At 37.1% G+C, this 13,476-nt stretch overlaps 1 protein-coding gene across 1 annotated transcript; it reads left to right on the plus strand.

Moving 5' to 3' along the window:
- The first annotated feature begins 8,062 nt into the window (after nt 1-8,062).
- LOC104212456 (steroid 5-alpha-reductase DET2) lies at nt 8,063-9,095 on the plus strand. The gene has a single exon (XM_009761721.2). It carries the CDS (start codon nt 8,211-8,213, stop codon nt 9,009-9,011), a length of 801 nt encoding a protein of 266 aa, XP_009760023.1. The 5' UTR covers nt 8,063-8,210; the 3' UTR covers nt 9,012-9,095.
- Nucleotides 9,096-13,476: the final 4,381 nt, after the last annotated feature.

A 13,476-nucleotide genomic window follows, 5' to 3' on the forward strand; every position in this document is an offset into this window, starting at 1 on the left:
AAGTATGCGTCGTGATACAACCTTACTGAACACAATTCTTTTGTGGTTTTTTCAAATTTTCATTAATACAACCTTACTGAATTACAAAAGACTCGAAACATATTTTTCTAGGATTTTAAGACTTCAAATAGACTCAGGACATACTTTTTCTAGGAATGTAAAACAGACTCGAAACATACTTTAAAATAAAAATACAGACTCAAAAAAAAAGAAAATACAATCAAGAAAACATTAGTGCCTCCAACCTTGTCCTAGGAACACCAACTGGTCTTGCAGCGGGCCTACGTGCCATGTCATCTTGGAGCCGATAGAGATCCTCCTTTATCTGACAGATAAATATCATTATACTGGCGAAGAACATGGATCTGGTCATGTCCTCACACGCACTGCATTTCATTGTGATGTAGTCAGCAATCCTTCTGACCCTTTCTCTTATGATGCCCTTTTCTTCAAACAAACACCCAATCTGTTGGGATCTAGCTTCTAAGACCTGGGTGGCAGTGTGATTCTACTCTCGCAAGTGCTGTAGGTCCCCTTCCAACTGTGCCATCAAGGCGTAACAATGTTCTCTCTCGGCTTTAAAATTTTTGGATTGTTTACTTTCGAGGTTGCTAATCTCCTTTTCCCCAACCTGTGACCCCTCTTTCATATCTTTTTTTCATCTGTTGAACGAAAGCTGCACGCCCCTCGGCATTTTTAGTCAACTTTGTTTGTACTTTTGCTAGCTCAGACTCAGCTTTCTGCAGGTCATCTTCATAGTCACGCACCTTTTAGGTAAGGTTGTAAATGAGCCTTTCATCTTTCCTGCTTCTGCCCGGATTCTCGGCTGCTATTCTCAGCTGTCGAACCTGGGCTCTGAGAGCTTCATTTTCCTAAACCAATATTTTCCTCTCACCCTCGGCCTCTTGTGCCTATAAATCATTGTTGAAGGTGATATTTCTCATCTTTTCTCGCAAAGCGTGAATGGTGGCTCGATATTTCTTTTCCTTTTCACCCAGGCTAACCTTTCCTGAATTTTGTCATCAAAGGCTTGAACATGGGGCCTTTTGGCAGGCCTCTTGGGTTTGGGCTCGAGCTCCGGCTCATTGTTCGCATAGAAGCTCCTTTCAAACCAAGCAATATAATTGGGATCAACTTCTCCCTTAACCGGGTCTGGTAACTGGGTGTCACTTTTTAGATACCGACAACAATTCCAGTCCCTTTGAACTAAAGCCTTGGGTATCGTTGCTTCTGGGTGTAATTCAATGACTTGGGTGCTTAGATCTGCCTCTTCGGGTATCACTTGATATCTTCCCAGTTGTCTTAGAACTCGTTGTGGCGCATATGGTTGTATGCTTCTCACTCACATCATCATCAAGTAGCCCTTTGAAGCGGTCATGTATATGACTTCTATTACCGGGAGCTATCCTATGGTCCATTCAATTTGATTTGCTCTCAATTTTCTCAAATAGGAAACCCAGGCTTCAAACCATTCTGGCGGTTTGTAGTCTTCCACCCTTTCCTCATACTTTTTGATGAAATTGTTCCCATCCGAAGCATATCTCATGAACTTAGGATGACGGCGAAGGTGTTCGATCATCCACATTTGAAGAAGAACATTGCAACCTTCGAAAAATTGAGCCCCAAATTTGCATAGGGTTAAAGCCCGGTAAATGTCCGCCAGTACTAATGGGACAAGTGTGTGATCTTTTTTGTCGAAAAGGACCTGTGCGATTCTGGCCATACGAATGTCTATTGTGCCCTCCGCATTTGGAAAGACCATGACCTCTAAAGTTGCCACGATGAAGGCAAATCGACGATGAATTTGCCATATGCTCTTGTCTTGTTTGTTACTCAACCCCTTTTCATGTGTTTCAAACCCGGCTGAGTGCCCGAACCTGAAATACAGGAAGTAGAAAGAGCAACACCCTTTACTCGCGTGGGCCTTGTTCATTTGTTTGCTAATATTCAGAAGATCGAAGAATTTGTGCACCGAGGGAGCCCTGGGAATATGAGTTGCTGCTTTCTTAACTCTTGGTCGAAATCAATATACCCGGCTATTTCTTCGAGAGTGGGTATGAGCTCAAAATTCGAGAAATGAAACACATTTTGAACGGGATCCCAAAAGGTTACCAAAGCTTTAATTAAATCATTCCAGGGTTTGATGTGCATGATGTCTACTAGGGAACCCAATTGTTCTTTCACCCATTATCGGTCATCTTCATCTAAATCATCCCACCACCTGCGAAGCTGCAACCGAGCCCATTCTATGACAGATTGCGATGAGTCCTGGACAGTATTCATTTATACCTACGGAGGGTTAAGTTTAGGGTTGACTCTTGTGAATTCTTTTTGCAAAACAAGTTTTTCTGAAGAAAATCAACAGTTAAGGACCCCTTTTATTGCTATGTTAGCAAAAATGATCGTTTTTTGCAAATGTGGCCCCTTCACAATTCCAAACGAATTTTGAGGCCTCGGGGTAAGTATTTAATTGGAAAAGACACCTTTTAAATAGGCTTGCTTGTTCCTCCCGAAAATAGCCTTTCGACAATTGGAATGTAATCTAAGGCTATTCCGGTAAGAAACGACTTAAAATACAACCGAAGCTGGGTCGACTTATTATTTTGACCAAAGCCCTGAAACACCTTTATTTTATTATTTGTAAAAAAAAATAAGGCTGAACCTTATGTGTTGCCTACGTATCCCATATTCGGTGAGAATCGGACCTGCGTAGTTCGGTTAATTTTGACATAAAAACATGATATTTGACTCACTCTTTTGAAAAACATTTTCTTTTTTTTCTTCCTTTTTTTCAAAAATTCGACAGAGTTTCGGGATATTTTCAAATACTGGGATTTAGAAATCGAGTAAATTCTCTATCCTACCTCACTCTTGGTTTTTCTCTTTAAACATGCAAGCCGAAACAAATAAATATTCACATAGCACGTAGGATGCATCAAGATGGTCTTTATTTTGGGTACACATGTCCTAAACGGACTCAACTCCTGTGTTGAGTCCCCAAGGTCAAATGCACGTGATGCAAATAATCGTTCCTACTAGGGATCCGACATGAGGTTGCGTTATTCTAAGTTTAAAACCTGGGGTTTGAGGTCTAGACTTGGGTTACCCGAGCGGACATCTGGGGTCGAGGGGGGGCAACGTACCAGGAGCACGAAAGTTTGCCCGGCCTTGTTGCTTGCCCAACCCCGTCTTATTTGGTATAATTTCTACAGAAAAAGTGGGCCACGCAAACGTGTGCACCATTTTCAGAAGACTCAGATGGGTGGCATAAGAAGACATTTAAATACAGTTCAAGTAATATCAAAGCAGTAAATGACAATTAGCACATTAAGTCCACAAAATATAGTTATATCAACAATAAAGCCAAATAAAAATCACATTAACAAGCTCGAATTCTTGAACCCTGAACCAGAAGTTCTGGGGTTCTTATCCCCATCGGAGTCGCCAGAGCTGTCATACCTCCTTTTTACACACCCGAAGGTGATATAAGAGATTTTTTCCAATTAAAGTGACATTATTCGATATGAGATTATTTAATTTATTTCAGAGTCGCCACTTGAAATATTTTATTTGGTGTCCCAAGTCACCAGTTTATTTTAAATCCCAAATCGAGGAAATTTCGACTTTCCTTTTCGAAGTCTGCGAACTAGAAATTCTAATTAAGGAATTCTGTTAACCCGGAAGAGGGTGTTAGGTATTCCCGGGTTCCGTGGTTCTAGTACAATCGCTTAGCAATTTATACTTGGCTTAAATTGTTTAACTACTCATTTTTAGGACCTATGTGCATTTATCTCTTTACCCCTTTTAAATCACTTGAATTATTCGTAATTAAAGAATTGAATTACGCATACGTATACTCTTTTCTTTTGGCGCATCAAAATCATGTCACGCGAATGTGTCCATGATTAATAATGCTTTTGTTGATTTATTAAGAAAGTTTGGTTGAAGTTGTGCGAACGCATCCCTCGAGTCTTTTAAGAATTTAATTTGCAATTATATTGCGCGAACGTATATATAATCGCAATACTAATCTAAATCGGGCCTAAAGCAAACTACGAAAGTTCAAGGCAATTTTTATACTAATATTTTTATTTGTTTATATGAGGGTCATAAATTAAAGGATTTTATTCGTATATGGCACGCCCCAAATTATTTTAAGAAGAAATAGTTCTTGATCTAAATTTGTGAGGGCCAAGTGTTATAGATTTAAAGCATAGCACACCTCAAATTATTTTAAGAAAAGGTTTATATATTTTAAAGGCCAAACTAAAGATATTCTTATTTTTAAACTATTTAAAACTAATTATCACAACCACATCACGGGAGTCATACCCCGTAGTTATAATAATTTTAAATGCGCACTTAAAGAAAGCTACGAATGTTCATGAATTATTTTCTAAGCTTCTCAACAGGGACTCATGAGATGAACATTTCCAGCATTTGGTCTAAAGACAAAAATAGACGTGCAACGTAGCATGGAGAGGTATTTTGACTATTCAGGAATTGAGCATGAAAATTGCACTCACACAGTTTAATAGAAAAAATCAAAGGCCTTAGCAATAAAGGACAAAAAAATTTGAACTTGACGGGCCATGGAATTGAGCTTCACCAAAGCACATGTTGTGAATTAGTAGTAAAATAAAGCTGATGGCCTAGAATGATCATATCCGTATATTCTTGAAACAATTTAATAGCAATAGGGACTTAATTAATATGGGAGACAAGAACAACAAACAGAAGATAGACACATAATTTACATACGACGAGAATTTTAAAATTGCACATGAAAAAAGGTTATCACCGTAAACTTTAACTCATACTGCAACATGAGAAATCAAATGTGAGACTGTGACCTTTTATGTGGAACACATTTGACACTGTTGATTTACACAAGATGACCACTTAACAAAATCTTAAATTCATGTTCTTATGGACATTATTTTGAAATCTACAAATTCACCAATAGAACTCATTTTTAGCAACGAAATGTGGCAGACACTCAGCTGAAGGTTAACATGCCATAGAACTTCATTCTAAAAGAATGACACTCAACTAATTCAAACGAAATTAAGTCTCGGCCTTAAAGAAATGGGCAGACATATTCAACTCATATAAATAGATGAAGATCCAATTCAAGACACCCTTAATTAATCAGAAAATCACAGTGGTAATGCATTAATTCTGAGCAAACATAGTAAATCCATTTTTTCCGCTTAGAAAGGCCACAACAGGGCTGACCAAGAATTTAGCTCGTACTACCCAAGAAATCATCTTTTGAATTCCAGAAATTTAATCAGCATGAAGTGCTGTATGGACATTAATTAGAGGAATTGAAGTGTTAACCCAATCTAAGCTCGTCACAAGACAGTTTTTTTTTCCAAAAAAATGAAAACATAGCGATTACATTTGCAGATCTCAATGGTAGGCATCATTTGTTTACACAGACTAATAGAGAGAACACCTCCAAATCACTCAAACCATGCACGAACCCATCAGACAAACATAAAGAAAAGGGCATCATGTATTATGACATAAAGTAAACAGGGGAGGAAATAAAAAAAAATCTGCTATTACTTAGGTTTAAACTCATCTCTTAATGATTCTTCCAAGGCTTCAATTCAACATGAATAATAGTAGAGAAAGAAGAAGATAGGAGGTTAACCTGAATGCGAAATGTTTCAATTAATTCTGGAGTCGAATACAAAGAAATGTGACAACAAAGTTGAGCAGAAACTATAGCCAAATTAAAATTGCGAAAGACCTACTCGGACAGAATCAATAGAGCCTAGAAATTCAGAATCCCAGCCACAAACTTCAACTTGGAATTTAATCCAAAGCTTCCTTTTAGAACCAGAAATCAAGAAAAGAACCAAGGCTAAAAGGATATCTGTTTCAGTAGCCTTTTTTTTTTCTCTTAAAAAAAACTCGAATGAAAGCTGAACTCAAGCCATTTGTTTTCTTTTTGCTTTTTGTATCTTTTCTGGGAAAAAAAAAAGAAACAGACTGAGAAAAATCTTCAAGAGAAGTGACGACTTCAACCCTAGAAATTTTACTCGGCTAACTTTTTTCTGAAAATTTTTCTCTGATTTTTTTCTCTATAATTTTTTTTTCTAGCACATAGAACTTACCTCATATATATAGCTTTCAAAAATCTCCAAAAATCTGCCCAAATTCGAAAAATCCTTTAAATTCTTGAACAATTTTTGGGACAAATGAAGGGTGTAGATTGATTCATATCTATCCACAGCTCATATTCGTCCAACAAATCGTCCTTTTTGTACAAAAATCCACGGTTCTGAGGGAATAATCGTACTCCTCTATGACAAATCCGTTAGGAAATAGAGGTGACGTGGAGAGGAGGGGACCAATGAGTGAACTCAGGTGAGCTCCAGGCGAGTTGAGGGCATGCTCAGTGAAAAAGATGAACAGTAAAAGGGGGTGCGCCGCTTCGGTGTTATTTTAAATCTAGGGTTGGATTGGGAAAAAATTATAAAGTCTTTATATAGTAGGGGAGCCGAGCGGGTCAAAACAAACGAGTTTGGTCCGGTTTTTTGGGCTGGGGGAATTAATTTAAAGGGAAACAATTTGGGCCAAAATTGTATATGAAGTTAGCCCAATTTTTCAAGACATATAATCCTTTTCCTTTCAATTCTTTTCCTAATTCCTTTTTCTCTTTTTTTTTTTAAATTAAAAATCCTAAATTATCTAAAAATGCGAAATTAAACTAATCAACTAATTATAAAAATTGTGAACATCCCTTAAATCTAAATTAAAAGAGGAAAATCAATAAACTAAAATTAAAAGACAAAAAAATGTAATAATGAGTTATTTTTTGTGATTTTCAAATTTTTATACAACGAATAATTACTGATTACTTCTAAAATGTAAAAATAAATCCTAAATGCAATGCGCGATATTTTTTTGGTATTTTTTATGATTTAAATAAAAATTAAACATGCAAGAAAAATTCAAATAATTAATAAAAAATCTACAAAATTCCTAAAAATGGCAAATAATTAAGAAAAAATCTATTTTCTTGAATTTTATAGGAGTATTTCATATATGGCAAAAATCATGTGCTCACACCGCACTGAAGGGAAATTAAGCATGTAGACTCTTCCTTTTTCAAATACAACACATTGTGAGGAAGAATCTTGTATTGACTTTACAATATGCTACATAAATCTCCTATTCTCCTAGTTATATATTTTTTTGTAATTAGGAATAATAATTCTTTTTAAAAGAAAATTATGGACAAGCCTTTTTAATCCAGGTAGAATCAACTTTGTAGGGTTGGTGTATATGTAGTTTAAATCGAAAAAGAATTCCATCATTAGGTAATTTATAATTAGATCCTTAAATTATGTAAATATGTAAGGGCATAAAAGTCGATCAATATTTATTGGATATTTTAGTCGTTTAATATTTAGCATAAATTATATGTATTTTTATAATAATATAGATAGATATAAATAGATAGATTAACATGATCAATTAGTTGCTTTCTATTTTGTATTTTTTCTTCTTCCATTTGTCGAATTTTTTTAATTGTATGTGTTGAGGCCATTTTAAGGCGCTTGTACAATATTCAGTTGAACTATTTGACTTGAAATGGAAAAAGAAGAGTATTAAACTAGTCTACATATCACATTTCATATTGTCTTTTTTTCGATTCGGATAAATGAGGAGGATTGTCATAGATCAATAATGGTTTGAATTAACCTTATGAGAAATTTTGCTACCTTAGAACTGTTATAATAACAGGCGGCGGAAAAGGACTTCGATTGCCGGTTTTCCTGTCATCAGGTCACCAAATCACTGCAACCTAGAAGGTAAAGCTATAAAAAATTATCACAATCTTATACTAGTACACTTATTTTAAGTCTAATATTCATTTGGAATCTTTTTAATTTTGTTAGTGATTTATAAAATTGTAAAAGAAACTTAGAATTAGTTGTTACATGGAATATGGATAATAATTTGATACTATATTTATCCTAATGTTTTGACCTTAAAATATGGCTTAGAAAAAAAAATCTGAATTTAAAAAAAAAGAGAGTTTGTGTACCCAATGCCAACAGCAAAGATAGTAAGTAATCATTAAATTTGCTTTAAATAAACCATCTCTATAAAGCAACTTTTGGACAGAGAAATCAAATTTGCTACAAATTCAATTCGAAAAGCCTAAGCAGATTACAATTACATCCACCATGTTTACAGATCAAAATCTCTATCACTACAGTCTCCTCTCTCTCTTCTTCATCGCCCCACCCACCTTCCTAGCCTTGCAATTCCTCACCGCCCCTTATGGAAAACACCACCGCTCCGGTTGGGGTCCCACCATTTCACCACCGTTAGCGTGGTTTTTAATGGAGAGTCCAACACTTTGGCTCACGCTTCTCCTCTTTCCCTTTGGGCAAAATCATAACAACCCATTATCCTTTATCCTCATTTCGCCTTACCTTTTTCATTACATCAATCGCACCATCATTTACCCAATTAAGCTCGCCGGAAAATCAAGAATTGCTCGCCGGGAAATCAAGAATCCTCCGCCGGAAAGTGGTTTTCCGGTGAGTATTGCGATGATGGCTTTTGTGTTTAATCTCTTGAATGCTTATGTACAAGCTAGATGGGTTTCTCATTATGCTGACTTTAATTCTGATGAGTGGTTTGGGCTACGGTTTGCCAGCGGGATGGTGGTTTTCGCCGCCGGTATGACGTTAAACGTTTGGGCTGATAAAGTGTTAGTGGGCCTGAAGAGTGAAGGGGGTGGATATAAGATACCAAAAGGTGGGCTTTTTGAATATGTGAGTTGTCCAAATTATTTGGGGGAGATAGTTGAGTGGTTGGGCTGGGCTTTAATGACTTGGTCTTGGGCCGGGCTTGGCTTTTTTCTGTATACATTTGCTAATTTGGTTCCTAGAGCTTGTGCTAATCATGAATGGTACTTGCAGAAATTTGGAGAAGATTATCCTAGGAAAAGAAAAGCTGTTATTCCATTTTTGTGTTAAGTATTTTTCAGAAGTGGTTATGATTATGCAATAGTAATGACTTCTATTAATGTTATTGTTATTTCTGGACTGTATTTTGCTTTACCTTGGTATTTGACATTTGAGCCTTCTCTAAATTTTTAGTTGGCCAAATAATAAACAGCCACCTAAACTTGTCACGATTTTTCACTTAGACACCCGAGGATTTAAATACTCAAGCTACCATCAAAGTATATCTATTGGACACAAAATGCTGACATGGCAAATGTAGTGTTATTCACCCACATCTGAGCGCGTAAGTTAATATGGATCTATTGACCTAACTTTTGTTTTACGGTTTATTTCGTCCCTCATCTTCACCTTCTTAAACAAAAATATTACTGTTGCCAAACTCGTTCCTCTCCCATTTTGTGCCCCTTTTTTTCTCCAGCAAGTTACTACCTTTCCATCAAGCCAATGTGTTTCATCCCAAAGAATACAGAAGGCCTGTTCCTCACTTGAAAGATCCAAATCCATGAGTTTGAAAAGTTTATCACTACATGATCAATAATTTCTCCTAAAAAAAGATAAAACAAATATAGTTTTTCATTCTTTCAACATCCTCACTAGACAATGAGGACTGAAATTTGTCTGCTCTATTGAAAGAACTAAATCAACAGATTTTGATTTTCCTTCCTTTTATCCTTGTCGAACCACATGGAGTGTAAGAAAATATCAGAGTTATATAAGAAATAAGATTTTCAGAAGCAAAGAAGCCATTTATAGTTGATAATAATAAACCAGTAACCTTTTCGAAAATAAATTAATTTGAGTGTATATTAAGAATAAATGTTGAATCCAACTTACATATGAAATCCTTAACTTCCACCGACGGAGCATCCAAACAAAGGAGTAAAGCCATTCTATTCTCTTTCCTTGAAGAACATGGTAACTTGAGAAGGGGAAAGGGGCGATACAATACGAGGGGTTTTATTTCGTCGCCGGAACGAGGGCAGGGGAGAAGAAGAGACAGGGAAAGGGGAAGGTAGCGGGTCTAATTGTGGGGATTAGTAAATTCAAGGTGGATTTCTTTTAATTGATGTGGCTTTTTGTAATTGGTTACTTTGCCACGTAAGCCACGTTTGAGCTTCACGCACTGATCTTTTTTTGGACATGAACATTAGTGTCCAATAGATACACTTTGATGGTAGTTTGAGTGTCTAATAGGAAACATCTTCCGTTAGGTGTCTAAACGAACAATCGTGACAAATTAAGGTGGTTGTCTATGTATTTGGCCTTTTTAGTTCATCTTTTTTGTCAGCTTGTTTCCACATATGTCATTACTGGTATTTCTATCTCCAGTTTGTTCTGATATGAATTCTCCAAGGAAAAATATAAAGTGCTCGATGCCACCCTTATGGGAGGCTTTTCAGTGTTTTTTGTTTGACGACGAAGGTAGTCTTGGTAATGCGAAGAGATTGGGGTCGAACTAAGGAAATAATCTCATATGGTCATTTCCAATTTTAGAAGTTTATGACTGTACATATAAATTTCATACTTACTGATCTTTTACTTCTTTTTATAGACCTCGTATGAAAAGAGTTCGTATAACTAAAATAATTTTTGTAATTGATCATAAAATCAATCTTCTTGCTGAACTCTAATTTTGAAAATAAGACAGGAAAAATAGTGGAGAATGCAATGGTGACATTTGAACAGTACTCGGTAATTTTTACTTAAACATTATAGATGTATTAGAAAATTTAATCGATATATATAAATATATAATTGCAAACCCGATAATTAGAATAAGCTATGAGTTCCGTGACAAATATTACCCTGTTATAACCCAAATCCTAGTCGCGAGCCGGCTACGTTGCTCTGACACGACATTTTAGGTGCGGTGCCCGTGTCGACACGACACTAGTATGAGTGTTGATTTGGGATCCGTACCAGATTTGGTCAAATAATTTTGGATACTTTGACCGTGACAGATAGAAAAAGAGAAGGGATACAATTTGATTCCCAAAATCAGAATCAAAACTAGGGTAAATTTGAAGAGAATAGTATACATTATCTAGGAAACATTAGCGACATAGACCTCGCGGACGCGATGCATAGCAGATGCAATGCTTCGCGAACGCGACTGCTACTTCGCGAACGCGAAGACATTTCGTCCAGTGCTGTCACTTGTTTTAAAAGTGAATTCTGCATTTCGAGGCCTTAAAAAATCTCTTTTAACATCACCTCGATTTGCGTGCGCAGTCCGGGCGCGTAGCCGGAAATCCTATATGTGAAAATCTGTGAAAAATGATTAATTTTGACTATAAAATGAATTAATTTGACTTCGGTCAACATTGTGGGTAAACGAACCTGGACCCGTGATTTGACGGTCCCGGAGGGTCCGTAGGAAATTATGGGACTTGGCCGTGTGCCCGGAATCGAATTCCGAGGTCCCAAGCCCGAGAAATGAATTTTTAAAGAAAATTATTTTCTGAAATTATTTATGAGGTTTGGAAATGAATTTTGATTAAAACTTGATAGTATCGGGCCCGTATTTTTGGTTCCGGTGCCCGATACAGGTCTTATATGTGATTTAAGATAATTCTGTGAAGTTTGGTAAGGAACGAACTTGAAACGACGTAAATCGGATCATTTTTGAGAAAATTGGAAATTTGAGGTTCTTGAGAAATTTCATTGATTTTGAGGTTTAATTCGTTGTTTAAGAGGTTATTTTGGCGATTTGGTCGCACGGATAAGTTCATATGATGTTTTTGAGTTAGTACGTATGTTTGGTTTGGAGCCCCGAGGGCTTGGGTGAGTTTCGGATGTGTTTCTGAACTCATAAAAATTGAAGGTTCTTCAGTTTCTGGTGTGCTGGTATTTTCTTCTTCGTGTTCGCGGGAGGACCCTCGCGAACGCGATGAGTTATTCGGGCTGAAGGAAATTTCCTTCTACACGAACACGAAACCCAGGTCGCGAACATGAAGCTTTGGGGGGGGGGGGGTTTCCCTTCGCGAACGCGGGCCTGGTATCGCGAACGCGAAGGCTATAAGCCTGGGCAGGGGGAAGGGATAATTTCTATACGCGAACGCGATCACCTAGCCGCGAATGCGAGGACTCGAGGAGTTAATGCTCCGTGAACGTGAAGGTCAATCAGGCTTAATTCATTGCGAATGCGAGAAGCTCGCGATCGCATAAACCAAATCCGCCCAGTTATTTTTAAGTTCAAAAACAGAATGTATTACGGGAGTTTCACCATTTTTCACAAACTTTTTCTTCTCCACACCTCGGGCAATTTTTGAAGAGGAACTTCACCATAGCTTCATAGGTATGTAATCCTAAGCTCGTTTTCTTCCATTTTTATCAACACTCACTAGATTTCTAGGCCTAAAACATGAGATTAAGGGTAGAAAATTAGAGATTTGGGTAGAGTTAGGGCTTTTTGATTATTTGGGAATTTGACCTCGTTTTGGGGTCGGATTTCAAAATAAATTATATATTCAGGCCCGTGGGTGAATGGGTGATCGGGTTTTGGTCCGAACCTTGTATTTTGACCAAGTGGGCCTGGGGTCAATTTTTGACTTTTTGGGAAGAATGATAGGAAAGCTATAATTAAGCATTGGAACCAGATTGTTTAGCTTTTATTGATGTTATTAAGTCGATTATATCTAGATACGATTGATTTGGAGCCGAATTCAAAAGGAAAAGAGGTGTTTGAGGCTTGAGTTGACCGTGGAATTTTGAGGTAAGTGTTCGGTCTAACCTTAGCTTGAGAGATTAGGAGTTGTGTCCTATTTGCTACTTGCTTCTTGTTGAGTACGACGTATAGGCATGATGACGAGTATCTATACGTTGGTGTCGAGCATGACCGTGAGTTTTAAATTGCAATTTATTTTGTTCTTAAATAATACTACGGATGCTTTAATTGATGACTCTTGGTATTGAGCAAGGATTAAGATTGTTCTCGTGGAAATTACTTATGACTGAGTACCAGTGTTAGCTGAGATGGTTAGATGTTGGAATAAGGTTGGTTATAGCTGTTTCTCCCTTGCCGGGACGTATTTACTTTTACTGTCGAATCTCTTGCCGGGATAGTGTAGTTCTTTGTTGATCCCTTGTCGGGACTCTTGGTATGATTGTTGTTAAATGTTATAATAGATCGGGTTGCACGCCGCAACAATGATATATTTGGATCGGGTTGCATGTCGCAACAATGATATATATTTGGATCGGGTTGCACGCTGCAACAATATTATATGTGGATCGGGTTGCACGCCGCAACAATATTATATGTGGATCAGGTTGCACGCCGCAACAATAGTATATGTGGATTTGGTTGCACGTCGCTACAGTGATAAATGATATGGATCATATTGCGCGACGCAACAGTATTGTTATATATTGGGATCAGGTTGCGCACTGCAACAATTGCTGATACAAGGTGTTTATAGATTTGATACAATTTTCTTATTGTTTTGCTGTGAAATCTGAGTTGTTCTTATGC

This window comes from Nicotiana sylvestris, chromosome 7 (assembly GCF_000393655.2).
Source record: "Nicotiana sylvestris chromosome 7, ASM39365v2, whole genome shotgun sequence".
Lineage (NCBI taxonomy): Eukaryota > Viridiplantae > Streptophyta > Magnoliopsida > Solanales > Solanaceae > Nicotiana > Nicotiana sylvestris.